The sequence below is a fragment of the Plectropomus leopardus genome, chromosome 11 (genome assembly GCF_008729295.1).
Source record: "Plectropomus leopardus isolate mb chromosome 11, YSFRI_Pleo_2.0, whole genome shotgun sequence".
Lineage (NCBI taxonomy): Eukaryota > Metazoa > Chordata > Actinopteri > Perciformes > Serranidae > Plectropomus > Plectropomus leopardus.
The window spans coordinates 22,759,935-22,787,486 of NC_056473.1; the positions used below are offsets into that span (position 1 = coordinate 22,759,935).

A 27,552-nucleotide genomic window follows, 5' to 3' on the forward strand; every position below is an offset into this window, starting at 1 on the left:
CGCCTGCCAGACAGCTGCAGCCAGCTCGCGGCATGCGGAGCTTCGCTCGGGGGGTGCGTCCGTTTGACCAGCATCGGTTTCAGCGACGCTAGTCGATAGTCGGGGACTGGCCTTCAGCTCAGTGACAGTAATTCGGTTTCGGCTCCCCTGGACAGCGAGGGAGAGAATGAGAATAGTGGATTTTGTTTCTACTTGTAGGTACAGCGCAGCCGAAGAAGAAGGGAAGTCACTCCAAAAGGTAAGCAGCGACGACCGTTTGCTAGTATTGAACATTAGCTACTGTTTACACTTCACTTATGCTACCATATTAGCCCATATCAGGGCTGTAAACGCTAGTACATGGGTGGCCACAAAAGACTTGTCGCCTAGTCCTCTATCTGGTGCTTTTGTGTTTTTACAACTTACCTAATCCACTACAAACCAGTAAAGGAAGCAATAAATTCAACGGCAGCTCGCGCGCAGACAGCTGTGAATAACGTTCGGTTGTGCTCCCACGTGAACTATAGAAATGAAGATTTATGCCAGCTCTTGTTCTGGGAACAAATGCCATTTACTGTAAGAGTAGATGTCTAACCTTACAAGTCCTTTGTGGTAAGAGCAGTGACCGAGCGCTTCTCTGGGGGAATTTCTGATTTTGCATCACTCTTCACGGGCTTTCCAGCAGTTAAATATCTTGTAAACCATTGCTAGGATGTCAAAAATGTGATTGGATCCACGTCTTTGTCCTCAGTTTTGTGGTTACTCACTAAAGCAAACAGTATGTGTTTGATCGCTATGTCTCCGTATGAAGACAATTCTCAGTCTGTTTCAGTCTTGACTTCCTTAAGTTCCGCATTTTAATGATGCATAGGCCTGCTTATCAGGCAGAATCAGAAACTATACTTGTTATTGAGATAACAGGAATCCGATGATAATTAAAACGTTTTAAAAAGGTTGAAATTCACAAAATCTTAAAATAAGGCCTTAGTTTGTATTCAAATGACTTAAATTGATCTTTCATAAGTATTTAAAATGATCATGTGTGGGGAATAGGATCAAATGTTTTTTGTTTTTTTTTTGACAATGCCTTGTAAAACCTAGTTGGTAACATCCATATGTTGTTAAATAATTTAATAAATTCCTCTTCTTAAATTCACCATGATGGTAATGGAAGCAGGGTAACCTCACATGCAGCCAATAAATTTTTGCCAAGAAATCCAGAATGGAATGACAGATTTTCCCAGTTTTGATGGTAAACCAAATAGATACTTTTATGATAATACCTTCATTTTCTTCCATGTTTTCCACTATAAAAGGGATTGTTTTTTCAACATTTAACGTGGTCTTAACTTTGTCACTTGTGAAAAAACACTATGTTTTATATTACAATAAACATTTTGGCAAGATAAAATAGTCCCTCTTCAGTTTTAGTAATTAGAAAATTGGCCTTTATCTTCATTCCAAGTGGCATTAAAAACATCTTAAAAGTCTTAATTCTAACTTGTAGTAAGCTGCATGAAACCTGCTTTAATTCTAAAAGGAGACATACACCTTGTCATTGGATAACACAGAATTTTACCCCACACAGACCACAGATGCTCCAGCATCCAGAAGTAGGCCAGTTACTGGTCTGTATGTCATGTCATGCCATGCATGGTCCCCTTTGGAGGGTTAACTGGGCGTCTCACTGGTTCATGTATGGAGTGGGGGAGGTTACAGACAATCTGACTGAAAGATCTCCAGCAGGATTTAGCTTTTATCCTCTACCAGATGTCTGGAGCTCATTGTTGTGCTGTCATTTGCCCCCCTCATTGTGTTTTTGTTTTCTATGTAATGTAGCAGATGTGCATGGTTCAGCTGACAAGTGCACATCCATCCATTTACCACATTTAAATATACACTTTCATTAATAAGTGGTTTGATTGCAAAGGCATGTGAAGTACGTTTAAGGAGTCAGATTATTATGTTTTGTGTTTGTGCACATGCATGCTTGCAGTCCTATGCTAATGGATGGACAGGATCATATAATTACCTTAGCACAAATCAGTCCACAGATTGTCATCTGAGGATATTTGTATAGTCTGGAGCATGGAGCGTTTTGTATTTTTTTATATTGTTTCTATATTCAACCATTAGTATGTCACATCGTGTGACGCTCTGCTTGTGGTTTGAGAAGGAAGCCCCATACCGGAAAGGTGACAGCACTGTTGGTGTACTGTTGTATGATGCATGCAAGAGCCCCCATCCACTCACCCTTCAGCATTTCTTTATTATTAATTGTGTCGCTTTTTCTGCTCTGTGTTCTTGTTGGGGTCAAATGGCCTAATTTCATATCTGAGAATCCCAATTAGTCGAACAATCCCCAGTTGTACTGTGATGCCCATTTTCAACAAAGGGATTAAAAAAAAAGATTATTGGATAAATGTATTTATTATAACATTATTCTTGATTTATATCTTCTTCATGGCCAAATAAAGGAAAAGCCTTAACTTTTTGCTTTGCTGCATAAGTTTGATCATTGGTCAATACAATCCAGCTGTACTATGTGACTTTAAGAAATGGGTGTAAATACAGGGACTTAAAGTTTTTGGCAATACTGTTTGATTATGGTCATGCCAGTAAAGCCTCCTTGAACTGAATTGACTTTAATGTGCTCTTGAACAATGATCTGATTGCCCTCTCAGATGCTAACAGGATGTGAGCCACGCGTGAGGCAAAGCATGCAAGCCCATATTTTGTTTTTATGCCCGTGAATGGGCCAGAGTAAATTAAGCCTTTTTCATTTTTCTTCTGTAAATCGCCACTTACCTTACTGCATGAGGCATCAAAAATCATTGATATATTTCTCTCCTGCACTTAAGCAGCATTGCAAATAAGTTAGGTTTAGTTTGCATAACAACTCTACTGATGAATACCATCACTTTAATATGATTTAAAAGTTTTTTTCACAAAATCTCAGTGTCTCACTTTGAGACCAAATTTAATGTTCATCTATGGTTGTCTCGTAACTCTTCATTCAGCAGCCTTCAATGTATTCTGCTGTGATAATATTATTTCAGTGGAGAGGCATCAATGGCCTTTTTGTCTGCCTGAATGGTGGCATTATGATAGACGTCAAAGGCCTAATTCTGGATGTCACAAAACGCACCAGAAAGTGAAGCCTTTTGCCAACCATGAAGAGGACAGAGAAGCTATAGGCCTACTTTGTGACACATAAAATATCTTTTCAGAGTTTTAGTGTTTTATTTACGGTTGACTTGGAAATATTGCCTTTGTACATATCCCTTATTTTGATCAGGGTCATAAGGTCCTGGAGCCTATTTCAGCAGATACTGGGCAGTAGTCAGGGATACACCCTCTCCACTTTAGGATGTCACACTCACATTCACACCTAGATGCTATTTTGAGTTTACACTTCAACAAATATGAGTGTGTGAGGACCGTGGGACGAAAGCCTCGCAGACACAAAGGCTTCAGTCATCCGGTAGATTTGAACCCATGACATTGTTAATGTTAGTTGTGACCTACTCAGATATTTGTACAGCCAGAATAATTTTCGTGACTATGAACTCATTGTTTTTTTTCCCTGATGCGATTCTTAATTTATGACTCAATGACAAAAAAAAGCCAATTCCATGACCTTCCATGATGTTAAGTCCTATTATCTCATTTCAGTATCATTCAGTGTGGTAATGATATGTATAGAATCAACAAAAAAGTAATTTGCAGTAATACGGATAAGCAATTTAACAATACTGAAACTGTGGCTGGTTCAAGCCTTTTAAACTTGACCTTTTTTTTTTGCTTTTTTCTTTTTATGTCATTGTAAGTTGGACCTGCCAGGACTGGTGAAAAATTTACATGAGCTGAATTTGACCAGAAGTGAGTCAGATCTATTCCCCACACTCCATTGTTGCTAAAACTGAGGTCACATTTCTGTTGAGATCTATCAGGCTGAAAACAGATACACCACTGAGGACATGAGTGATAGCTCCATGGAATAATAGCCCAGATAGTTGTTGTTTTTTGGCATTTGTATAAAGGCTAAATTGGGCTGACTTGGAATTTCCCCTCTATTATTGTCTCTAGTTTGTGTCTTTTTTAGATGCCACTTTAGATTTGTTTTTGCTTATTTTGAAATTACAGTTTCCACTCAGAACAAGTCTGCTCCCCTTACATGTACCATAATCCCCCATTTCTGCATCAGTGAAACTAGCAGAATTTCTGCTTAGCTTTTGACTCAAGATGAGCTGACTTTGGCACTGGTTGGGCCTTTCTCACAGGTAACACAGTCTCTGTGTGTTCACCTTTGGATAGTTTTGGTATTGTGAAACCAGTTCTGTGCTGTGATGCATATTTGTGGTATACATAGGTTAACTATCAGATGTTATGTTTTTGTGAGGCCAACCTGGAAGCTAACGTCGCCCGTAACGTGTTTATGATATATACATGTTTTGTTCAGCAAGATAATCTTCACAAAAGAATGCAAATTTTGGGATTTTTGGTGGATTCGCCAGAAGTAAAAAACTATTTTTGAGCCTAAACAAACAACACTACAGTCGAAACCCCACCGCTGTAAGGCTAGAGAGCCGAGTTCGGCATGGTTCGGCCTGATGATGTTCTGTAGTCTCATTTAGCTTCTTGTTGGCAACTGCCTTTTTAAAGAAACCTGCTTTAAAGTTCGCAAATGGAGTATTACTGATGAATTTTATGTCGTAGAACAAAACGTGAGGGTCTCTAAAGCCTGTGTTAATCACAGACCTTATTTCAAGCTTCAAACTGAAAACTGGTTTCAAAAAAACCATTGACTTTGAGATGAGGGAGCCAGAGGTGCTGAAATGCTAATTAGTTTCCAGGTTTTAGGTCTCATTACTTGGATTCTCTATTGATGACCTGGGCATTTGAATCTAGGTTCAGTAAAGGTTTGTATTGCAGAAGCATGTCATAGCTGACTGTCGGTGGGAGGTTGCATAACTTCCCTAAACATTGTGTGTTTTCCCTTGAGTATTTCTTAACCATGAATTGTTGACTTCATGTAGATATGACTATAGAAAGATACCCTCTGGCTTAACTGCTTGTATTATGACTCCATCCTTTGCAAGGAAGAGGATCCATTTATGAGAATGTGGCTTTCTCAGCAGGGTCCTGTGGTTTTTTGTTTATGAATACTGTTCCCTTGACATTCTTGTCCTCCTCATACCACCCCTTGAAAAAGTGCTGCCACTCTGGGAAACAAGCCCTCTCTAGCTGGCCTGCGATTCCAGCATCTGAAACTTTGTGTGGTCATTGTTATATTTAGACACCCTCCCCTCCCCCCAGGTAACTGGGGAGACATCAGCCAGGACCAGAGAGACTGTTCTCAGGCCAGGCAGATGCAGGGTGAGCTCCCCTTCCCCAGACTCAGAGTTGTTATTTCCTGCTTTAAAATCGGTAGAAGGTTAGGTAGTTTGAGAGTTGGTAAATTTGTGTCCTGTGTGCTCAGCTTTGAGAATATGATAAGGGAGAGTTACGGTGGTAATACAGAGTAGAGCAGGAAAAAAAAAAACCCTTGGGGACAACAAGCTATTCTGAGCCATGTGCTTTTTTTTCTCCAGTCCTTGTGCTCTATCTGTTTTGCCCCTGGGTCACACAGTCTCTGTGTCACTGCTATTTCTCTATGCATAAACACAAACACTACAGTGTACAAAAGAATTGGAGGGACACTGAGGAGGAACGAGAGCCTCATACGGCGAGAAAGACAAGGCATCTCTTGTTGAGGAGACTTTGTGGCTGGCCATCAGCAGTTTTTTCACTCATTGGCCAAATTTGGCATCATTCTTCTCCCTGTTCCTAAGTTAGTTTTCTCATTTATATGGTTTTAGTGATTGCTTCAACCAGGTCAGGAGTAGATTAAGTTAGCGCACTGTTTGTCATGCTTTGCTGTGAGTCATTAGCCACTATGTACAATTCCCGCGAGGAACCGCTGAGCTTAGAGTAAACAATTGCCCATTGTCCATACACCATCACACCTGCAAAACACATGTTTGGTAGCATGGGGCTGAAAGTTGATGTTTTTTTGTTGTGTGTTTTTTTTTTTACACACACATCATTGTTGTATTATAATGGATCATCATGGGCAACATGCTTCAAGATAGAAAACACAATAAAACCTATTAATACAGTCATGTCCAAAGTCTGGCCCAGAGGATAGTTGTTGCCTTCAGAACAATTTTAAACATCCCTTGGCTTGTCTTTTAATATATACTATATGATTAATACAATATTGGTTAATCAAGTAAGATCACTTTGCATTCAATCATACAGTTTGTACAGTTTGTATAAACTCAAGTAAGAACTGTGTAGGTGAAACTAAGGGTCCACAGATTATCGGCCTGGACAATTATTTGGACGGATATTTGGCATTTTGCAGATTATCAGTATTTGCTTTTAATTTTAATGATCACTGATAAAATTTAATGAAAAAGTGTGCGTATTACACTCAACCAACACCAGGGAAGACAGTCTGTTATACATGCAGAGAAAGTGTCGACATAGGAGAAACTTTATTCATTCATTTTTTTAATTCAAATTTTCACTGAACTGTATAAAAATAAGTTGCAGGGACCTTGCTGTACATGATGTTGAAAGTTTCAGTTTTGATTAAACATTTACCAAAGGCATTTAAACAAAGTTCTGTATTTAAGTTTGTTGCATTTCAAGTTCTAAATTTGAACATATATATATATATATATTTGTAAATGCATACCGGTTTCAACTATTGGTATCAGTATCGGGCCCTGAAAACCCAATATCAGTTTACCTGACACTGTATATTTCCTGCAAGGTAACAGACATGGCCACTGCAAAGACGCATAAAGTCGACAGCAACAGGGTTGCTGCTTTATTGGAAAGTTGAAAACTTTTTCACTTAAAGATAAAATAGTTGCATTTGTGTCATTTGCATGTGATTTTTTTTAGTAAGTAATCCATATGATGAAGCAGCTGGCCCCCAGTTGTTTTTGAATTATCTAATCTGGCCCCTATAAAAGTTTGGACACCCCTGTAGTAGTACAACATGTTTCTTTCTACCAGTTATTCTCTCTTCTGCACCATGCACTAATACTGAATCCCTGTCTGTCTTACGCTAGAACCTCGAGCACACAGTTTGAGCAGCTTTATAGTATCTCTGAAGTTTCATCTGGACTCCATAACCCTCCTTTCGAGAAAGAGACAGCTGTTGAACATCTCGTACCAGCCTGCTTAGATCTCCTGTGGGGCTATTTAGTGATATTCTTAGTCTCTGAGGGCTCCATTTTTATAACAAGACTTTGTTTCCACTGCCATATCAGGGTTGTGTTGAGAGGAAATTAACAAAAGATCTGTTGTGGGTGAACATGACTGCAGTTTGTGGCAGGAGTACTTGAACCGGGACAAGAGGAAATCTGTAATATTAATTGATATAATTTTTACAGCTACCTTGCTCCTGCTGAAAATAGAAAACCATCTCCTAGAGTGATGATCTCTCTCTCTGTTTCTCTCTCTTTGTCTGATATTTTGCACACACTGTGTCTGACACCCATTAAAAACTGGAGCTCTGAAGCCATCTGGGACTTCAGACTTCTTCATGTGGAAATTAGAGCCATGTGGTTGCTTGTTAGCCTCCTTCCTTTTCTGCACTGGAATGATATGCTTGTTCTCCACAATCACCACTAGCCTACAGCATTAAGCTAATGTAATGACTGGGATGATTACACATAGTGAGTTACAATTCATTCTTTGAAGTGTATTGCCATGAATTGTATTAGTAATTGATGCAGTAATTACTGAAATTATTACCCACCACCACAATTGCAAACGGAGTACATTTAATGTGTGGTATGATAGTGAATCTTATGAAGGTGTTGTGTAGACACCATATCATTGTGCAAACATGTTCAGAAAAAATTATGTCATGGGATTTCAGTATACTTGAGACAGCAAAGGAATCAATCAAATGAGAAGCATGTGATAAGGTTTTCTGTTGTTTGTTGTCGTAGTGCTATTTAACTTTATGAGTTTTCCATTGTAGATCTTTTAAATATGAATACAAAAGCAAGACCCTCTGTTTATGAATCCACAAAAATAAGTAGGGATGCAAGATAGAACTGGCATGTTATCTGTCATGTGGCATGTCATTGGCAGGTAATGGCTTTAAAATGAAGTATCAGCATCGGATCAAACTAAACGTTCCTGTCGATATTACAGGTCGACAAGATAACACTGTTGGTGTTAATGGAATTTTTTTTTTAAACCGGAGGAGGAAATGTGTTTTATAAAATACCCGTGTACATGTGGACTAGGTGTAGATGTTCACTGGCATTAGGTATAAAAAAACATATGTGCATATATTGTTATCCAGCAAAATAAGATGGTAAAATTGGATGGTATTTTCTTTCTTGCCTTTGGTGTTTAGTGGGTGGTAATTTCAGTTAATCCAAGCATATTCAGGAAAGTAATATACATACTGAAGTATATACTGAATGCGACAGATGTATGATAGAAGAGTCACAGTATGGGAGTATGCTCTGTGAGGTTAACCAGGTTGGATGAGAGCATAGCCAGAGCTTGTCTGATCTCCGAGCCAGAGCGTCCTTTGGCTGACCACGCAGCACGGACTAATCATTCAGTGGTAAAATGAACCAAACATCTGTCGTCTTGTCCTTCGTCACGCCATCAGCGGTTTGGGGAGAGGGTTTGTGTGCCAGCCACAAAGAAGATGCTCTATGAAAAATTTGATCGGATCATAAAATTAGATAAATCTGTCCCTTGGGGTTTCAATGCAGTATCTGTAAGTAGGATGAAACATAACTTCCCTCAGTCCTTCGTGCTGGGGGTATAAACTTTCCACACCCAGATGTAGTTTCACTCAGAGGCTTCATCTAAAGATGTCTTCCCACTGATACACTCATACTTAACACACACACACACACACACACACACACACACACACAAACACACACAGTAAATACACGCCTCTTATTATCAACCCTGTGTAGCTTGCTACACTCAGAGTTTCCAGGCTCCCACAATTAGTTGACTCCTGCCAGACTTTTTCTAATCTCGGTCTGTCATTCCTGACTTTGCTCTTGTATAATCCTCTGCCTTTACTCTGACTGCTATTCTGATTAAGACTGAAATATGCCAAAAAGAGAGATGATTATGGATCAAGGAAATGTAGAGATATACAGTATGTAAAAGATGACATCTGCTTTATCATCCCAGCAAAATAATGGTGAAAAGTAAATACAGCAGAAAGTGTAATTTCATTTTAACAATATTGTCAGTGAGTGTCATTTTTTTCTTATTTTTCTAATTTTGTTGTACCGTAAGCTATCTTACAGGCTCTTAGACAGCAATAAACGGCCTTTGGGTCCCCATGCAGGGACTTGTTTACAGCTGTACTCCCTGTAAATTTTTGTAATAAAACCACTTGTTCCAATGATTCTTGAAAGTCTGAGTGTTTATGGCTTCATCCATAAGGGCACGTTGGTCATACCTTGGCTGAACACAGCGCAGAGATGCAGTACATTTAAAGACATTTTGGTGGTAAATTACTAAAGTAGCTTCTGACTGCTGCATTTTTGCTTAAAACCCTGGTATTAGCTGGATGTGACTCGCAGTGCTGTGCAAGCTGTTTGTGGTTACAACAGTGCGCTGACAACTTATATACGCAAGCTAGATTTAGAGCTTTATGTCATAACAGGAAATTATGTCACCTAGGCTTAAACTGTTGTATCCTGTAAGCAAACAGGTTATCAAAATTTAGCCAAACATTAAATTGGTTTTTAACTTCACTTAACTGGCCCACCTACCACTCATCCCCTCTGCCTCACTCAGCTTACATTTAGAGTGACTTATGAAAGGATATTATTGCTTCTTTCATCTTACGTTTTCAGCTTGTAATCTACTTAAAAGCTGTAAATAATTTACATCTTAATGAATCTCTTTCCCTCATAAATTATTTTAACTCCTCAAGACACGCCACCCAGCTAACTACACTCCCCCAGGTGTGATGTGTAACTGTCTTTGCGTGATCTCTCTCCCACTCACTGACCTTCTCTGCTACTTACTCACTGTTTTCCCCCAGCTTCCCTCTGTTTGACACCCTGATCCCCACCACAACTAGCCACCTTTCCAGCCACCACTTGAAAAAAGCTGCTCAAAGTGAATTTCTTTGTACCAACCACAAGATGTAATGCCTTTGACGGTCCATTGAGGAGGGCCTCAGCTGTGTTTGGTGACTCACAAGCAAAATACCACGAGTGTTAATGTGAGCTGACCACTTTGTGGCATTACTCATGTCTTTCTTGCTGACTACAAACACAGAGTCTGGATAATTTGAAGCTTTGTCAGTAAAAGGGTTTTCCTTGGTTGGAGGAGGATATATTTTGTTGTCTTGCTCTGGTAGCAGTCCTCATTGAACCTGCTGTTGAAGGAGTGGCAGTCACTGGTTTCCTTTTCTTCCTGACCCCAAACACAATACTATCAGCAAGCTAGAGACTCAACACAGGAAGTAAGCAGCTGGAACCTAAAGATGAGGCTTAACAGACCTTTTACAGCCATCTACCTAGTGGGGAGTGATACAAAACAGATCACGATTCCCCACGTGCAGCGTGAATTAAAACATCTCTGTTTTACTCCTTCAGACTAACATGACTAACTTCAAGGCCCCTCCAGAGCCTTGAAGTTAGACATGTGTTCCTTACAATGTGTCTCACAGCCCTCGCTTTTCATGTGCAGATATGTCTTGACATGGTAAATGATTAATCTATGAAATGAGAATTGTAGACAGGAAAAGAAAATAAGCGATTATTTTATAATAATGATGACCGGTAGCATAATCTCAGCTCTGATTGTTGGTGTGGCTCTTAGACTGTATACAGCACAGAGACTGATGACATGACAGCTCCCTAAAAGTGAAGCCAAAACATCTTGATGGTGGCTGTGCTGCAGTATAGGTGGTACCTACCTACCGCATCCATATTAGTGAATGGGACATGAGCAAAACTAAAAACTCAAAGTAGGTGTAAAAGAATTTTTCCCAAATACAGCTTCTGTCCTTCTAGGTACTTCTTATCACGCCAATGTTTTTTTAAATATTCATTTTTCTAGAAGGTTGGCTTCAGTTGGTTATTTGATGCTATAAAACTGGGCTGTGTGTGCCATTGGTTTGCCTGTGATCTGTGGTGCTGCTCATGATTTGTGGGATGAGTGTATAGACAGGAACTCAATATGGCAGAGATCGCTACGAGGCAGACTGGCTCCTAATTATGTCATCAGTGCAAGATGGCTTCATTTGTGCACAGTGGAACGAAGGAGACATGCATTGTCCATCTTTAGGGTAATGCTTTATTTCAATCCCATCTATTTAGTATTTATAAGTCATATATATATATATATATATATATATATTATATATATATATATATATATATATATATATACAGACAGTGAACACAAACAGGCCTTCAACAGATCTATTCACATCAATTTTGATGTTAAGTTATGTTAGTCACATCATTTTAATACCCTCCACCCCTTGAGAGGGGAACAACATACAAAAGGTTGAAAATCTCAGCTTTATCTTTTCCTAATTTGGTTTTTAAGCTTTGTCACAGCAGACTTTTGAATGAATATAGCTCTGCATGTCCTTTCCTCTCATCATATGATCTGTGCAGGTTTAGAGCCGTGTTAATTCCACCACCTTTCAGGCTGCTTACTCAGCTGTTCAGAAAGGAATGCTGACGCCTCGAAAAACCTGAGATAGTTTGACCTGAGATGGACAAGAAAAGAGAAATTTTAAAATGGAAAGCATGAAACAGTGGAGGCTATTTGTTCGGTGGTCTGGTTTCATTGACCACCTGTTAGACAAGAGACTCAGCTGTTGTTTTGATGGACAAGACTGGTTGCTGGGGTTTTGGGGATCAGGTTTTTTGGTTGAGGGACCTGGTACTTAATGAAAAACATAAGTAAAGCTTTAGTTTCACTTTCTCACTTACCTGCAGTCTTGTACATTCTCCATATCTCTTTTTTTTCTCTCTCAGCTTTATATAAAATAAAATTCCCACCTTTAGTTTAGCTTAACTAGGACAGTAAATGTCATGTGTAGAAATATGTAGTGCCATCTATCATATCTTAACCAAAACATACATGATACAAACTGCATCTTAAACAAACTACCCCCTTTAGCTTATCTGTCAGTGTGCCCACTGTTCTTATATCAAGATTTAGGCGAAATTTTGTTGGGAAAATGTTGCATGGTTTCAGACGAAATGTGCCATGGTCAGCACAACAAAGCATAACGGTCTGTGGGGAAATGTTAAAGGGTGTTTGTGTGAGGTGGCAGGTGCCTTCACACCTGTTGCTTACGGCATGCCAGACCTCGCCTGAGGCCTCAACTGGCTACACATGTTGTCAAATGTCAGTGAAAGTATTCCTCAGTCATGACATTTGTTGTATTTTCTTAGCTTAGGCATCCGTCCCATGATAGCATTTAAGGTCGCAGCATGACAAAGGCCTTGTTGTCTACCTTGTTACTTAAAATAAACACCAGAAAGTGGCAGGTGGTCCTTAACCCTGATGCATTAATGCCTACAGTACATTAAAAGGGTGGCCTGGGTTTTGTCACTGTTTCTTTTATCTCCTGTCATCCACTGTGCTAGGCATAACTTGCATATTTTTATATCCAAATGTCACTCTGAAATGCTGGTTTTGCAAGCGCAAGATAAGGCTGTTCTCTCTTGGGCGATTATTGAGCCCTGACAACTGCTAAACAGCAGAGCCTGCTGCCAGAGCTCATCAGCCATGGGAGGCTAGAGACAGGCTTAGAGGGACAGACTGAGGTCAGGGAGGGGTTATACTGCAAGTAAATGGGAGGGGGGGAAGCTCATGGAGCATCTGAATTCTGGTTTCACCAAGTCCGACCTTAGTTGTCCACTTCTCTGTTTATTTCCAGGCCAGTCTGGGGCTTTCTAGTCAGCGCCAGTGTACACACTTACATAGTATAGAAACATAAAGTCGCATGACTGTCTATCACACTTCATATATGCCTTTTTATGACCCACTGACCTACTGTGACTGTCTGCCTGTAAATAACCCTCAAATGGAATGACACGTGCTTTTTCCAGTGGTCAGAGCTTAAACCTGATTCCTGATCACAAAGTAAGAAATGTGTGGAGGCACTCCAGAGGATTATTGAGTTGTTTTACACAGTGTTTGTGTGTTCCAAAATTAAGAAGGGGAAAAGGTTGGAAAACTTCCTTGGAACTGTTTCACTGCACAGATGATTTGACAGTGTGAGAGGTTTAGAGGTTCACTCTGAACCGATCTGACCCATCTGCAGTCTGACCTGAGCTGGCCTTATCAGACAAATTATTTGGATTTACAGCCTCAGATTTTGACAGATTTGGAAGAAGGCGAGGAACAAGTCCCTAAATGCCCTGAACAGCCAGTGACAGTCAAATGTAATATACCCACTCAAAAATCAGGTCTAAAGCCCGGTAAACACTGTGCGATTTTGGCCATCCCAGATGAAAGATTACTATTGTGAAAGATATATGGCGATATCTTTGGTCGTGGCTCTACAATTGTGGTCCTACGTGGCAAGATTGAGAGAGGTTCAAGGATGGCCATTGACACAGTCTTGCCATCTAAGACAGCCTGGGATAAAATTCTGATGGTGTCGGAAATTGGGATGAGAATTGCTCTGTGTGACTGCTGACCTACACCTACCATCCAACCAACAGAAATGCAGCGTGAAATGAAGCACTGATCAGCACGACACTGCTAAATGCAAATAGATGCTAATACTCTCCTTGCAAAATTGGCATGCCAAGTTGGCCTATTTTCCCAAGCCATGATCGCGTCCACATTCTCCTCCTCTTTTTTCGACACACAATAAATGCCTCTATGACAAGGGCTCAATTTGTTTTTTACATTTTACTCTTATCATTACAGTGACGTAGATGAATGACACATGCTGATGATGTTTTGTTCTTGCGTAATGACGTCGATGGGCTTAGGTCCTAGCCTGCCTTCAGGAGGTGATATCATTGCACAATCTGCATACATCAAAATTACCCAAGTTTATTAAGATCCATGTCACAGAGTGTAGCTGCACAAAACTTATAAGACTGTAGAAATCTCACAGTCTTAACAAAAGAACTAAAGCTTTCATGATTTCAAGTGTCTTTCCTGTGCTTTTTTATAAAAGGACACCACCTCAAATGATGCCCGTTCTGTGTACAAACCACTAGCAAGAGGTATTCACATCTGTGGGTTGAAGCTATTGTCAGGAAATTATTCACACTGCTGGGTGTTTTGAGGTGCACGCTCGAATCCCTCCAGCTTAGTGTTCTGTAGTTGACCTGCACTCTGACCTCAACTTGAACAGATGATGTGCGGTTCTCATGTCAATAAACACACTGAACTAAGTTCAGAAACAAATTGATGCGGCAGAATCTCTTCTCACTGCTTTGGCAAGTAAAAACAGTTTAGCTTCTGTTTTTAATCAGTTATTACAAGATTAAATCAAACTGCACCTGTTTTATCATCTATCAATACCCTCTCCATATTCCACACCTACGACCAGCAGTAAATCACCAAGCTATGTTATCTTATAGATGTAAATATTCGGTCACATTGATGTGGTTCAGACCAATCCTGGCGATCATGAATTACATTTTTGTCTGCTTCCTTTCAGATTTTGACATGAAGAAGGACATAGACACATTAATAGCAGAGGAACGTGCTGAAATCATCTCAAAATATGACAAGGTAAGTGTCACCAAACTCAATACAATACTGAGGACACTTATGACAAACACAAAAAACACACCAGGTTTTGTGGCTCAAACAGTCATGATTCAGTTGGAGGAAACCACACAGCAGGGCATTTTCCTGCAGTCTCTTTGGGACAGACTTCAACCACTACCAAAGACCATGAAATCTTTCGTAAAGTTGACCCAGCCTAAAATAACAATTCTTCAAAGAAGTGTTTTAAGGTGTATTTTATACATACACAGGGGTGTGGATGGTCTGAGGGAGGCCCTGAGTGTTGCCTGCAATCTGTGGAGTCAGAATAGATTTTTTACCAACAGGCAGTGAAAATGGATCAAGTGAACCTCGTGTTAAAGAGAAGACAAAAAAAATGGAAATGTTAGATTGGTTGGTGTAGTTTAAATGGCTGATGGACCAAAGTAAAGCAAGACAACAAAAAATAGTATCACTGTTTATGTCTGTATTACAGTGTGTTTGCAGCGTACACAAGCACGATTGTAAGTCAGTGTTAAACTGTTTGTTTTGCACACAATAGTCTCTAACAGGGGTTATGGTATGTGGTTGTTTAAGGGAAGGCAGGAGGGTGTCAACATTGACCCATGGGAGGATGCTGACTACAGCATCTATAAGGTCACCGACCGCTTTGGCTTCCTGCAGTAAGTTACCCGACTTAAATCTCTGACAACTTCCTTTTAGTGGTTCGAATTCTAGGAGAACACTTTCATTTGTATTAGGATTACCTCTGGCCCATTTCCTTTCTTTCTCTTACTTATCTTTTTCACATTTTGATGTTTTATATTGGTGCTAAACTCAGATTATCCTTTTAATTTCCATATTTATAACACCTGTGCATTTCTGCCTTCCCACTTCCAGTGAGGAGGAGCTGCCAACACCCACTGCACTTGAAGAGAAGGTATCAGCTTTTAACTTGTGTAGAAAGTCCAGATTTTATCCTTGCATTTGACATGTTTCAGGGTACCCGCTGATCCTTAAAATTCTTAAAAGCATTGAATTCATCAATCTTAATGTAAGGCCTTAGTTTGTATAAAAATTACTTAAATGGATCTTTCAGAGGTCTTAAAAATAATCATATATGGGGAATAGGATCTAACGAATTGCGATTTTTCTGATGTTGCATTGTAAAACCTCAAAATAATTGGTAACATACATTTTTGGTTAAATAATTTAATAAATTCCTCCTCTTAAACTCATCATTATGGGAACTTAAGCTTTGGAATCTCATTGAGAAACTCAAATTTGACAAGAAAACCAGCAAGAAACGACAGATTTTTCACACCTTTGATGATAAACCAAATAGGTACTTTTATGAAAATATGTTGTTGTTTTTTCATGTTTTACCACTATAAAAGGGGTTAATTTTTTCAACATTTGACATAGATAATCTCACTTTTTCACTGGCCAAAAAAAAGAACAACAAACATATAACATATAAAATATATAACAACAAATGTTTGTAAACATTTGTAATAAAACTGTCCTTCTTCAGTTTTGGTTATTAGAAAAATGGTCTTAAACTTCATTCCGAGTGGCATTAAAAACATCTTAAAAAGTCTTCAATCTTACTTGCCATAAGCTGCAGGAACCCTGATGTTTACGCCCTTTCACATATGCAGTGGACCACATATATGTCCATCTTTCCTCTCCCTAGCAAAAGCATCATGAGATAGAGCGAGTGGAGAAATGGTTGAAGATGGTGAAGAAGTGGGACAAGTACAGGAACAGTGAAAAGGTGTGTAACTCAGCAGTGGTGGACATTCAAACATCCTGTCCTAATTTAGCCCTCTCTTCCCTTTTTTTCTTCTTCAACTATTTGATGTAGTATTTCCGTTTCTGTTAATAATCTGTTTTCCATTCCCCTTTTAACTGCAGTTTATTCCCTTATCCCTCCCTCCTCTCTGGTCTAGACAGTTAATGCAAGCACATAAGTGCCTGTGATGAGTCCTTGTCATTCAAGAGAGCTAACAAGGCCACTTCCCATAAAGCAGCATGTATACTTGACCCACTGCCCCTCTCCTCTGGTGAAGACTGTCTCTTTATGTTTAGAGAGTCTCTATTCATGCCTGCTCGAATGTGTTTCAGTTGGTGAAGCGTGTGTATAAAGGAATCCCTCTGCAGCTGAGAGGCCAGGCCTGGGCTTTGCTTTTGGATATAGAGAAGGTCAAAAAAGAGAACGATGGAAAATATGAGGTATGAATCTTAAAAGTGATGACAATTTCTCTATAATGTGGATACAATTAAATAGGTGAATTTCTTAGCTTTTATAACATTTTTGTCCTTTTTCGTCTTCCAGAGAATGAAGCAGCAGGCTCGTAACTTCTCCACCGAGATCAAACAGATAGACTTAGACGTCAACAGAACCTTCAGGAACCATATCATGTTCATGGACCGCTTCGGAGTCAAGTGAGTTCTTAGCTAAGGCATTGTATTCATTAATCTAAAAAGAAGGCCTTAATTGGCATTAAAATGTCCCAAATCAATCTTTCAGAAGTCTTTGCTCAGACATTGGAGGTAGGATTTCTATGTATCTTTTTTTCTAACATTGCATTGCAAAAGCTTAAAATAATGGGTAACTTAAAAAAGTTTAACTTGCCAAATGCCTCTTGCAATAACATTACCAAAGAGTCATGTTATGTGTTACAATAAATATTTGAAAAAAAATCCCCTAACCTTAAGTAACTGATTTCAGTCGTTTTTTTTTTTTTCTGTCAGTGTCTTCTACTGTAAAATTGGTCTTAAATTTTAATTCAGTTGTTATCAACAGAGTCTTAAAAAGTCTTAAATCCCACTCGCTTTAAGTTGAAGGAACCCTATAGTTTATTTTGAGTGATTTGTGCCTATTTAAGTGTTAATCTGAGCGAACACACTGCTGATGTTGCTGTGGATCATATGACTACTCCTTTGACCTCTAGCCTGTAAAATAAGTGACAGTTTAGGAAGCTTTCATAACAAATGTCTTCATATGAGTGTCTCCAAAGGTCTTGTTTTTATTTTCTTTGTCACCTCACATGTTCAGGATTGCTCTGGCTAAGTCTCTGCAGAGTGTAACCTCTGGCTCAAACCATTAGGGCAGCCATTCACACACTAACACACACACACACACACACGCACACACACACACACACACACACACACACACACACACACACACACACGCACAAAACCAGAGCTGTGGTTTCCTCCTCTGTTTTTTATTAGCCTTCCTGTCAGTGCACAAAGCCCCACAGGAAATGGCAATCATACATAAATGTGCACGGACATCAAGTGCGCTTGTACAGAATAACACTTCCCACATTGATATAATTTTAATACATTAAAAAGGTAGATCAAACGGAAATTAAATAAGCTTTACAGCACGATTGTTCGACAGCTGTAAGTCTAAACACCTGAAATCTACTGCTGTATCCCTGTCAGTTTAACTCTGACAGAGGGACGCTCATCTCTCGCTCTTTGTAATGTACTTCCCCCTAAACTCAAAGCCACCGAGTCCAAACAGACCAAATCACCGCTCCATCCTGCTTGACTGCCCACTCCTTCCCTGCAGGTCAACAGCTGTCTCACTCACACCGAGACACTGACAGCTATTTAAAGCTCATTTTCCTGTCTCTGTCTTTAAGTCATGCATTTACTATAGAGGCCTGGTGGGGAGACATCCTCTCTCGTCTACATTATATTTATTAATGCCACTTCGCTGCTCAAATACCCATTCACACACACTAAAGCTGCCTTGTGTTCACTGTCTGAAAGTTGAGACTCCAGATGTAATCAGCCACTCAGCATAGAAACCTGTGGTCATAAAGGCTGGACAGAAGTTGCACACTTTGGACAAAATTATATGATGAAAATTCTTTTACCTTTATATATCCCCAAAAGTACAGACTCACAAAAATGGGATTTTGTCAATCTGGCGCTGATAAATCACAGTCTTTTCTACTAGATACCGATTATTAGTAGTTAATGAGACAGATAACCGATATGTGGAATCGATATGCATTTACAATAAAAATGACAATCTTTCTGTCAGTATTTAGAATGTGTAAAATAACAAACTCCAACACAAAACTTTGTTTAGATGCCTTAAGCAAATGTTTAATCAACACTGAAATGTTCAACATCATAGCCAGCAAGTTCCTAGCAACTTTTTTTATAAAGTCAAGTGAAAATTTAAATAAAAAGTAAGATAGCTCCCTGATGTTTTATTAAGTAAAAGTTCCTCCCATACTGACACATTCTTTGCACTTTTTAATTAATTAATTTTATCAGCGATCGTTAAAATAAAATGCCAATACAGATAAATGCCAAAATACCAAATATCTGTCCTAATAATCTGTCAGACCAATAATCTGTTGATCCCTACTTTCTACACACCCTTCATTAATACTTAAAAACAAGGCTGGATAGCTCAGGCATAGGACCACAATGTGTACTGACAGACTGCACACACACACACACACACACACACACACACACACACACACACACACACAGATTTATACAAACAACAAAAAGGTTACAATGTAGCCAGGATTCGTCAGCCTCCCCAGAAATGCTACAGCTGTCTGTCCTAATTGATGGAGTCAATTTAGTGCTGAAGTGGTTGACACGTCATTACTCATGTGACCTCTGGGAATTTACAAACTAAATCACTGTACTCCACCACACTGTTTCAGCTCACTCGATTGTTGCCAAGGAACCACATTCTCGTTTTAACTCGCGGTTTCTCTGTTCCCTCTCCAGGCAGCAGGCACTGTTTCACGTACTGGCAGCTTACTCCGTTTACAACACGGTAAGTGTGTGCAAGCATGTGTAGATGTGTGCATACCTGGATGTGTGTTACATAATATGGAGTAGTCTTGTGTACACTTGCTGTGTAGCAAAAGCAGTACGTCAGTGGCGTAACAGTCCCATTAAGTGTGTTAGTTTCCATACAGCAAAGAACAGGCCAAGCACTCTAAACCCATCTGTTCTCATTCTCATTCAGAGCCCACGGTGAGATCTTTTATTTATGAGAGTGGACCCAAATCCATACTCAGCACTCACATTGTTCGACCAAGGTCCCCTTTGACATTGCGAGTCACTTAACGAGCAAAGAAAAATTCAAATGAGCCGGCTTTTCTTGATTTACCAGCAGAAAAATCACAAACATAAGGTTTTCTTCTCAAGTGCCAATTTCTCCTGACAGAGCAAACCAGAAGGTTTTACTGCTTTTGTTTGAATAAAGAACATTCATTTACAGTCCAAACAGTCTTTTCTTTGTGATAATGTGTTTGAAATGCAGTTGTGGATGCTGAGGTTAGACATAATGATGATTTCATGTATCTACTTTAAAGAACCCTCTGTACTTTCTCCATCAAAAGCCAGAGTTTCTCTCTTTGGGGTGATATCTGGCTTGTACTCCAAAGAAATAATTCTCTGCATCAGCAAATATTAATAAAAAAAGAGTAGATGCGTGAGTATATAGCCTGTATCTCAACATGTGCATGTGGATTAATCTGTATATTGATTCTTGTATAAGCAGATATTGCTGCCGTCCTGTACAGTACTTTACATCTCCCACACATGAACACCGTCCAAGTCTGTTTTTCAGATTGGGCTTTGTAGTCAGTTCCTGCATAGTAGAGGTGTTTGAGCCAGAGGAAATGGGCATGTGCTGTTCCCTTTTTCCTTTTTCCCCTCTTCTCACACGCTGCTGAGAAGAAACTGGGTCAGTAGGAGCGAGCGAGAGAGAAAGAGGGGGGTATGTGTGTTTGTCCTTTCGCCTGTGTGATGATAGTGAAGAATGTGGAGAATGTGTAGTTTAACCTCAGTGGTAACCCTGATTATATTTACTGTATTTCCTTGAAAGGATACGTCTGAGTGTCCATTTCTGGCTGCACTATAAATCGGCCTTAATATGGACAAATACCAAGTGTGTGTCTAGTTTTGTGTATCTGTGCTTGCCAAGGGCGATGGGTTGAGCGTAAATCATTGAGTCATTGAATAGTCAAATTGGCAGTAATTCAAGATGAAGACATGACATTACTGAGAATCTAAGTTAGGCTAGGGTAAATATTTGAACATCCTTTGGTAAAAGTGTTTATAATACAGTATCGTAGCTGCATGTACAGTAGATGCTCGTGCTCAGTATAACCACACGCATCCACAGTCTGGCTTCAGACTGCATCAGACATTCAGGTGCTCTCATGTCTCGGCCTCTGTGTGTATGTGTTCTATTAAATTATGAATAATTCCTCTCATTTGCCCATTCAGTTTAATTTACCCTCTCTGCTCCTGTGGTTCCCCCAGGAGGTGAGCTACTGCCAGGGGATGAGTCAGATCGCTGCCATCTTGCTCATGTACCTGAATGAGGAAGATGCCTTCTGGGCTCTGTCTCAGCTCCTCAACAACAGCAAGCACGCCATGCACGGTGAGACAGAGGGAGGATGAAGTCAGACAGAGACAAAAGCAAAACTGATGAATGTTTAGATATGTAAAATATCATCACTGTTCTTATGAAAATGATGAAAAAGTGCGTTGTGAAGCTGTAAGCCCCATGTGTTTACTCACATTTGTCAGATGTGTACTGGAATCTGTGGATGCATACTCACATTTGTGAATGTGTTCACACATACTGGAAATGGCCTTTTATTAAGCTTCAAGAGCTGGAAAACAACTGTTCAATTCCATGCCATGTATGTCTGTCAGTTTGATGGATTTTACATTTAGTTTCACAATTCTCCAAACACATTTTCAAATTTTTTTCTGCAACATTAGCCCTGTATGAATGAATTTCATAATGCATAAAACTGAAGCCTTTCACTACACTGTACATTGCAACTCTTGCCATGTTTTCTCAGTGCCCTTGAGCAAGTCCTTTCAAGGAATACTTCACCTACTAAATGACCGTTTGTTTATCAGTTATTCATCCCTTGTAACATTGAATTTGTCAAGAAAACCTGTTGTTTCTTACATGCCTCACACAACTTGTGCAGTATAATCCAAGTCTCATTCATCCTGTCGCATGCTCAGTGCTTCCCAAACACATGCATTTGGTTAAAATCTTACTATGTAAAAACCTTCCACAAATGAGCCTCATGTACTGATGAATCGTGCACCTTTGCTACCTAATGGCATGCACGAGCACAGTTCAAACACACGCCCATGCGCACTTCTCTTATGGAAGTGTTTTAAACTTCCTGGCTTTAGCAAAATTGCATGTGTTTGAGAAGCACTGAGTGGATATCTGACTGGATACATGAGACATGAATGACACTGCATGGTTTGTATGGGAGTTCATAAATGGGTATCTTGATATCTTTTTGCTGTTTTTAAACATGTTCCCACTTTGCTTCAGTTCATTAAGACTGTTCCCTGTTTTTTGATTCTTCATTCATCATTACAGCGTGGGAGGAAAACGAAGTATTATTCACGAATTCAGCAGAACAAGGGTTGAGTAATTGTGTCACAAATAGTCATTTTGTGGGTGTAGTGTTCCTCTTACAGGGAAAATACTTCTTCATTTGTAAATATTATGTCTCTACCACATACCATTTATGGCCTGATTTATTTCTCCACCATGCTAGGATTCTTCATCCCCGGATTTCCCAAACTGCAGCGTTTCCAGGCCCACCATGAGCTGATCCTCTCCAAAATGCTGCCAAAGCTGAAGAAACACCTGGTAAGTAAAAGTACATCTGTATGACTGATGCTTTCTGTCCATGCAAAACATGTGGCCTAATTGATTGCTAAGAAGGTTACAGGCTGCAGTCGACTTATTCAGGTCATTCCTCATCATTTGATTAATTTATGTTGCAATAAGCCACATGTTAAGAATGTTACTGCTAGTCCAAGAGTCATTTGGAAAGTGAAATTTAACACAGTGAACAGATTATAAGGAGCGACTTCCCATAGAGACTACCCCTCATTAATTCTTGCCTCCACAGGACAAGGAGCAGATGACAACAGGGATTTACACCACCAAATGGTTTCTGCAGTGCTTCATTGACAGAGTGAGTATTTTGATTTCCTAAAGAACACAAAATGTATGAATAGTCATCCCTGTTTATATCTAGTCCCAGACATACTCTCTTTTTTTTTTAAAAAAAAAAACCCATTATAATCAGTGTATCATAATGCATTCCCTTGCTTTTACTTTTGAACATGGAACCACATCTGGGGTTGTTTTATTATTATTTAATCTGCTGCTGTGTGTCTTACATAACAGACCCCTTTCACCCTCACCCTACGTCTCTGGGACATCTACATATTGGAGGGGGAGAAGACGCTAACCGCCATGGCTTATACAACCCTCAAGTTACACAAGAGTGAGTATGAGGACGATTACATTATCTCCCGTGCAGTGCAGTGCAGTGCTGAACGAGTCCAACCAGTTTCATGCCCAGATATAACTACAGCTGCTGTTGTTATACCAGTGAGTGTTACATCGCACGCTGCCTCTCGCTTGGCTGCTCTCTAACTGGATAGCTTACATAATGCAAGTGGGCGGTTGCTGTGGAGAAGAATCGAAAGCTGACTTTTTATTGGATGCCTGCTCGAGCATCAGCTCAGCACTGCTGAAAACAACTTTTTTGATGACAACTTCTTTACTTGGTGTTTTTAAGTTAGGCCTGTGTTGAAGCACTGTCTTTACTTTTTCAGTTCACTTTTTCATTTACACCAGTATTAGGGCATTGAGCAAAGGCATGTCTTAAATGAAGGTTAAAACAAGTAAAACTGGTCTCTGATTGACATATAAGGCAAACGAAAAGAACAAGAAATTCTGTTAACTCTAATCTAACTCTAACTCTCTAACTCTATTCTCTAATCTCACATATCCACATATCCCACCCACCCTCATTCCAAGTCCTTCCCACTGGTAACAGACTTAAACAACTTAAACTGCAATTTTATTTTTAAAAAAATAAGGAAACATATATAACAATTTTTTTAGAGGATTTACCAGTGTCCCTAAGTGAAAATCATATCTTTTTGAAATCTTTTCTTTTTTCCACTTAAACAAAAAGAGGCGTCTGACTAATAGAGTTGTAAGTTGAGTACGCTGCTTTATCATAGGGAGGTGTGGTGCTACAGGTGGTGAGAGTTCAAGGGTTGTCGTTAATATTGTGATTTATATTCATGGTTCATATCACAGAGGTTTCCGAATGTGTACACCTCTCAGATTTTGTGTGTGTGCCCAATCAGAGCGCCTGCAGAAGCTTCCATTAGAAGACCTGAGGGAGTTTCTCCAGGAGCAGATGGCTGTTTCTTTCTTCCTGCCTGATGATGTGGTGGTTGAACAGTTACAGGCTTCAATGTCTGAGCTTCGCAGTAAAAAGCTGGACCAACCTCCTCCAGGTGCAGTTGTGGTTTTTTTTTCATTATAAAACAACATTCAGTTCTTTTTCAAATTCCTCCTAAATTTTCCTTTTTTGATGTATCCCCTGTGCTCCATTTCTTTTTTTTTTTTTTTTTTAGCCAAGTCAGACGAGCTGCCAAAGAAACCTCTGGGTCAAGAGAGACCAGTTCTGCTTCTGCCTCTGCAGCCCGACTCTCCTCTGGAGGTCAAAGTAAATCTGCAGCCCCAAAGCCAACCCAATACAGAGGCCCAGCAAACAGACAACATCACCCTACACCAGACCCCGTCTCCTGCAGAGCCTCAGGACTCGAGAACACCTCCTCTGCCTTCACCTGACCCAGTTGTAGTCCACACAGAAGGGACACCGTCTCCTAGAAGGCTTTGTAGAGCACCTCCATTACCTCCTAAAGCAGACAAACCAGGTGCTAAGGTGGGATTGGACGGTGATGTGAAGGAGTCGCCTCTGGATGTTAGTCAGACTGAAGATGTGAGAAAACAGGAGAACCAGTCTAAAGACCAAGAGGCCCAGGAGGAGGCTGTGGATTGGCCTCCACCCTATGAGCCTCCTCCTTTGGATGCTCTTGTCATGCAGACTGAGGAGGAGATGATGGATCTTCCAGATCTGCCACCTCCACCTTTCTTTTACACTGAGCAGAATGACCAAAGGCCTGTGGGCAGTGAATCTCCCAGCCTCGGGACCCCTCGCCGCTCTCCTTCCCCCCGCTCAGCCTCACCACTCGTCACTCAAATGACGCTATCCCCAAAACCATGCCTCAAACCGAAGCCCAAACCCCCCACATCTCTGGACCTCACACAGAAAAAGCCTCCTCCCTTAAAGCCTTCTCCTGCCCGTGCCATCACATCCTCCTCCTCTCCCAGACTCCCTCCCCCAAAACCAACCAAGTTCCCAGTCTCTCTCTACGTCCCGGGGCCCGCGGGTGACCGACGGCCCTCCAACACCTCCCAGTATGACAACCTTTCCGAGGCTGACGAAGACGACCGCTACCTGGAGAGGCTGCTGGGCTCCACGCCTGAGGAAATTTCCAGCAAACACGGGAATCCCCCACATACCGTTAACAGAGACTACGATCCTGCTCTCTTCCCTGTGCCTCCACCTCCTGTGTTCATCCCTCCCTCGCCTTCTCCTATTCCTCCCTCGCTGTGCGCTCTCGCCAGTTTGCCTCAGGAGCCCGAATACGAAGAGGAGGACAGCTGGGTGGAGGACTCCATCATCCCCCCTCCTCCAGCTAGCTTTGCTGACAAACTCACTCCCTTCCAGTGTAGTGCTGCCAGCTGTTCAGACACACACAGAGCCACCTCGCCCAGTTACTCCAAGCCTTTCTGTAGGGGCCCCAGGGACCATTCTGCTTTTCCAGCTCCATTATTGTACACTGGGTCTCCCCCAGGCCACTCCAGGCCCTCAGGGCAGTCGGCGGTAGGTGTACCTTTAGTCCGATCCAGCCCAGACTTTTGTAGGATGCCTCCCAGTGGACAGCAACTGCCCAAATCAGTGACCTTTTGAAGTTTTCAACTATAATTCACTGATCATACCGAGATTATTCGAACTCTCTTTAATGCTTGATTAGTTTTCAAAGCCATTTGAGAGGTAAAAGGCCAGTAGCTATTCAGTGTGTCAAATGTTTGTGTGCGTGTGTGTGTGTGTGTGTGTGTGTGTGTGTGTGTGTGTGTGAAAGGACCTTTTTTCATTGATGTGTACAGATTATTGTGATACTTGCACCTTTTTTTGTGAGGGCAGTCAACTTTTCTAAGTGTCAAACTTGTATTTAAAACTGCTGTCCGTGTTACTGTTTGCTGCACAAAACTTCAGTGTTTTACCTTGCCTGCTCTTGTTAGTGTGCAAGACCAGACTTAGTCTTCAGTTCAATTGGTGTTAACGTCAATTTACTCAGAAATAAGGTGATCTAATACCAGCTGAGTGTTCTGCTGTTGCTTCATCCCCAGTTAGTTTCATTTTGCTCCAAAAAAGTGTCTTAACCTGATCGCGGTGCACTGAGATTAACAACTCTTATCACAAAGGGCTTTTGAGGATGCAGAGTAAGGTCATCTTTGCTAAAGCAGCCAAAGCCTATACATTTATACTGTATTTATGGTAATCTGTGAGCAGGCTCACACATCTTAACAGTATGTCAGACTGTAATGAGTAACCGTTTCATGAAACACAGTTTCTTTACTGGTCAATACTTGATAACAAAGGACCACTAAACATGGTTGCACCCAAGCAGTTTGCATACCAACTTTTTAAAAGAATCGCTAAAGTTGTAACCACCAGCAACAGGGAAGACATGGGGCACTATGTCACTGGTGTAAATATGGAAGCTTGTTTTTCATTCACATGAAGCCGGTCTTATTTTTTAGGTAGCAGTGGGTGCTCTGTGGGTACTTAGCTGCTTTTTCATGTTTTGAAATCAACTTATTAGGACAAACAATTTCAAAGTAATGGTTTCAGTGCTATATTTGTTTTAAGGACACGTGATTTCACAGCAATAATGTACTGTTTCATGTACACATACATGCATGTATCAAGGCTAAATAAGGTGGAAATATAAGACTAAACAGGAGTTTAAAGAATGCAATATATTGTCAGCACTGACAGTAAAGATCCTTGTCACAGTATTTATAAAGAGTAGCTCCATCTAGTGGTTAAAAGTGTTACATAATGATAGTAACTGCCTTCAAATTTTAAAATGAAGTACAGTGACCATGACATAAATGCTACCTATAATGCCTATTTATGAATGTGCACATTGTAAGCTAGACTTAAGGATACAAGGACAGACCCTATATTATACTGATCTATACTGTTACAGAGCGGGGAAAAAAGAAAATTTAGCAAAATTGAATTTATTCATATGCACAGTTATATTTTGGAGCCATTACAGAAACTGTTGTATCAATTTATTTTAATTGCTCTGAGCAAAAGAGAAATGGAAGTTGAGCCATAACCAACTGTACAAGGACCTAACAGACAAACATGTTTATATTGTTTTATGCAGTTACATATTATGTTATATACTTTGTCTAAACATCAGTTTGTTTTTTGCACTGACCTTTGTTATTACCAAGAGGTTTTGCAGTTCTCTTTAAGTTGATTTATAACAGAGTTGCAGGTCACTGTTAAAAAAATAATTTTCATGTTTGAAAATGATGTTGACAGATGTTTTGTTCATGAACTTTGGTCTCGCTGCTGCGATTCTTACCCAAAAGCTTGGATCTGGGCCTGCACACAAGTATGTTTGGCTCAATGGAGTATTCTTTAGTCACGTGACCTAACCACCAATTGTACATCACTGCTCCTTTTTATGAATCTGGTTGACATCAGTGATGCTGTGGCTCAGACCAAAGCTTATGTACATTTATGCAACTACTTATTTGAGTTTTATAAAGAGATAATCCTTAGTCTGTTG

At 40.2% G+C, this 27,552-nt stretch overlaps 1 protein-coding gene across 1 annotated transcript; it reads left to right on the top strand.

The window, feature by feature from the left end:
• si:dkeyp-19e1.3 (USP6 N-terminal-like protein) lies at positions 1-27,544 on the top strand. The gene is made up of 14 exons (XM_042496415.1): positions 1-238; positions 14,699-14,772; positions 15,346-15,431; positions 15,649-15,688; positions 16,445-16,525; positions 16,876-16,983; positions 17,087-17,196; positions 19,531-19,579; positions 21,079-21,199; positions 22,356-22,450; positions 22,716-22,781; positions 22,997-23,096; positions 23,974-24,126; positions 24,247-27,544. The coding sequence occupies exons 2-14, from the start codon at positions 14,707-14,709 to the stop codon at positions 25,647-25,649; spliced, it is 2,478 nt and encodes an 825-aa protein (XP_042352349.1). The 5' UTR covers positions 1-238; positions 14,699-14,706; the 3' UTR covers positions 25,650-27,544.
• The last annotated feature ends 8 nt before the right edge of the window (positions 27,545-27,552 follow it).

Coding starts and splice junctions, on each gene's coding strand:
- si:dkeyp-19e1.3 (XM_042496415.1), top strand. CDS start 14,707: ATGAAGAAGGACATAGACACATTAATAGCAGAGGAACGTGCTGAAATC. Junction 15,689..16,444: donor CCACTGCACTTGAAGAGAAG/GTATCAGCTTTT, acceptor TCCTCTCCCTAG/CAAAAGCATCATGAGATAGA. Junction 16,984..17,086: donor AGAACGATGGAAAATATGAG/GTATGAATCTTA, acceptor TTCGTCTTCCAG/AGAATGAAGCAGCAGGCTCG.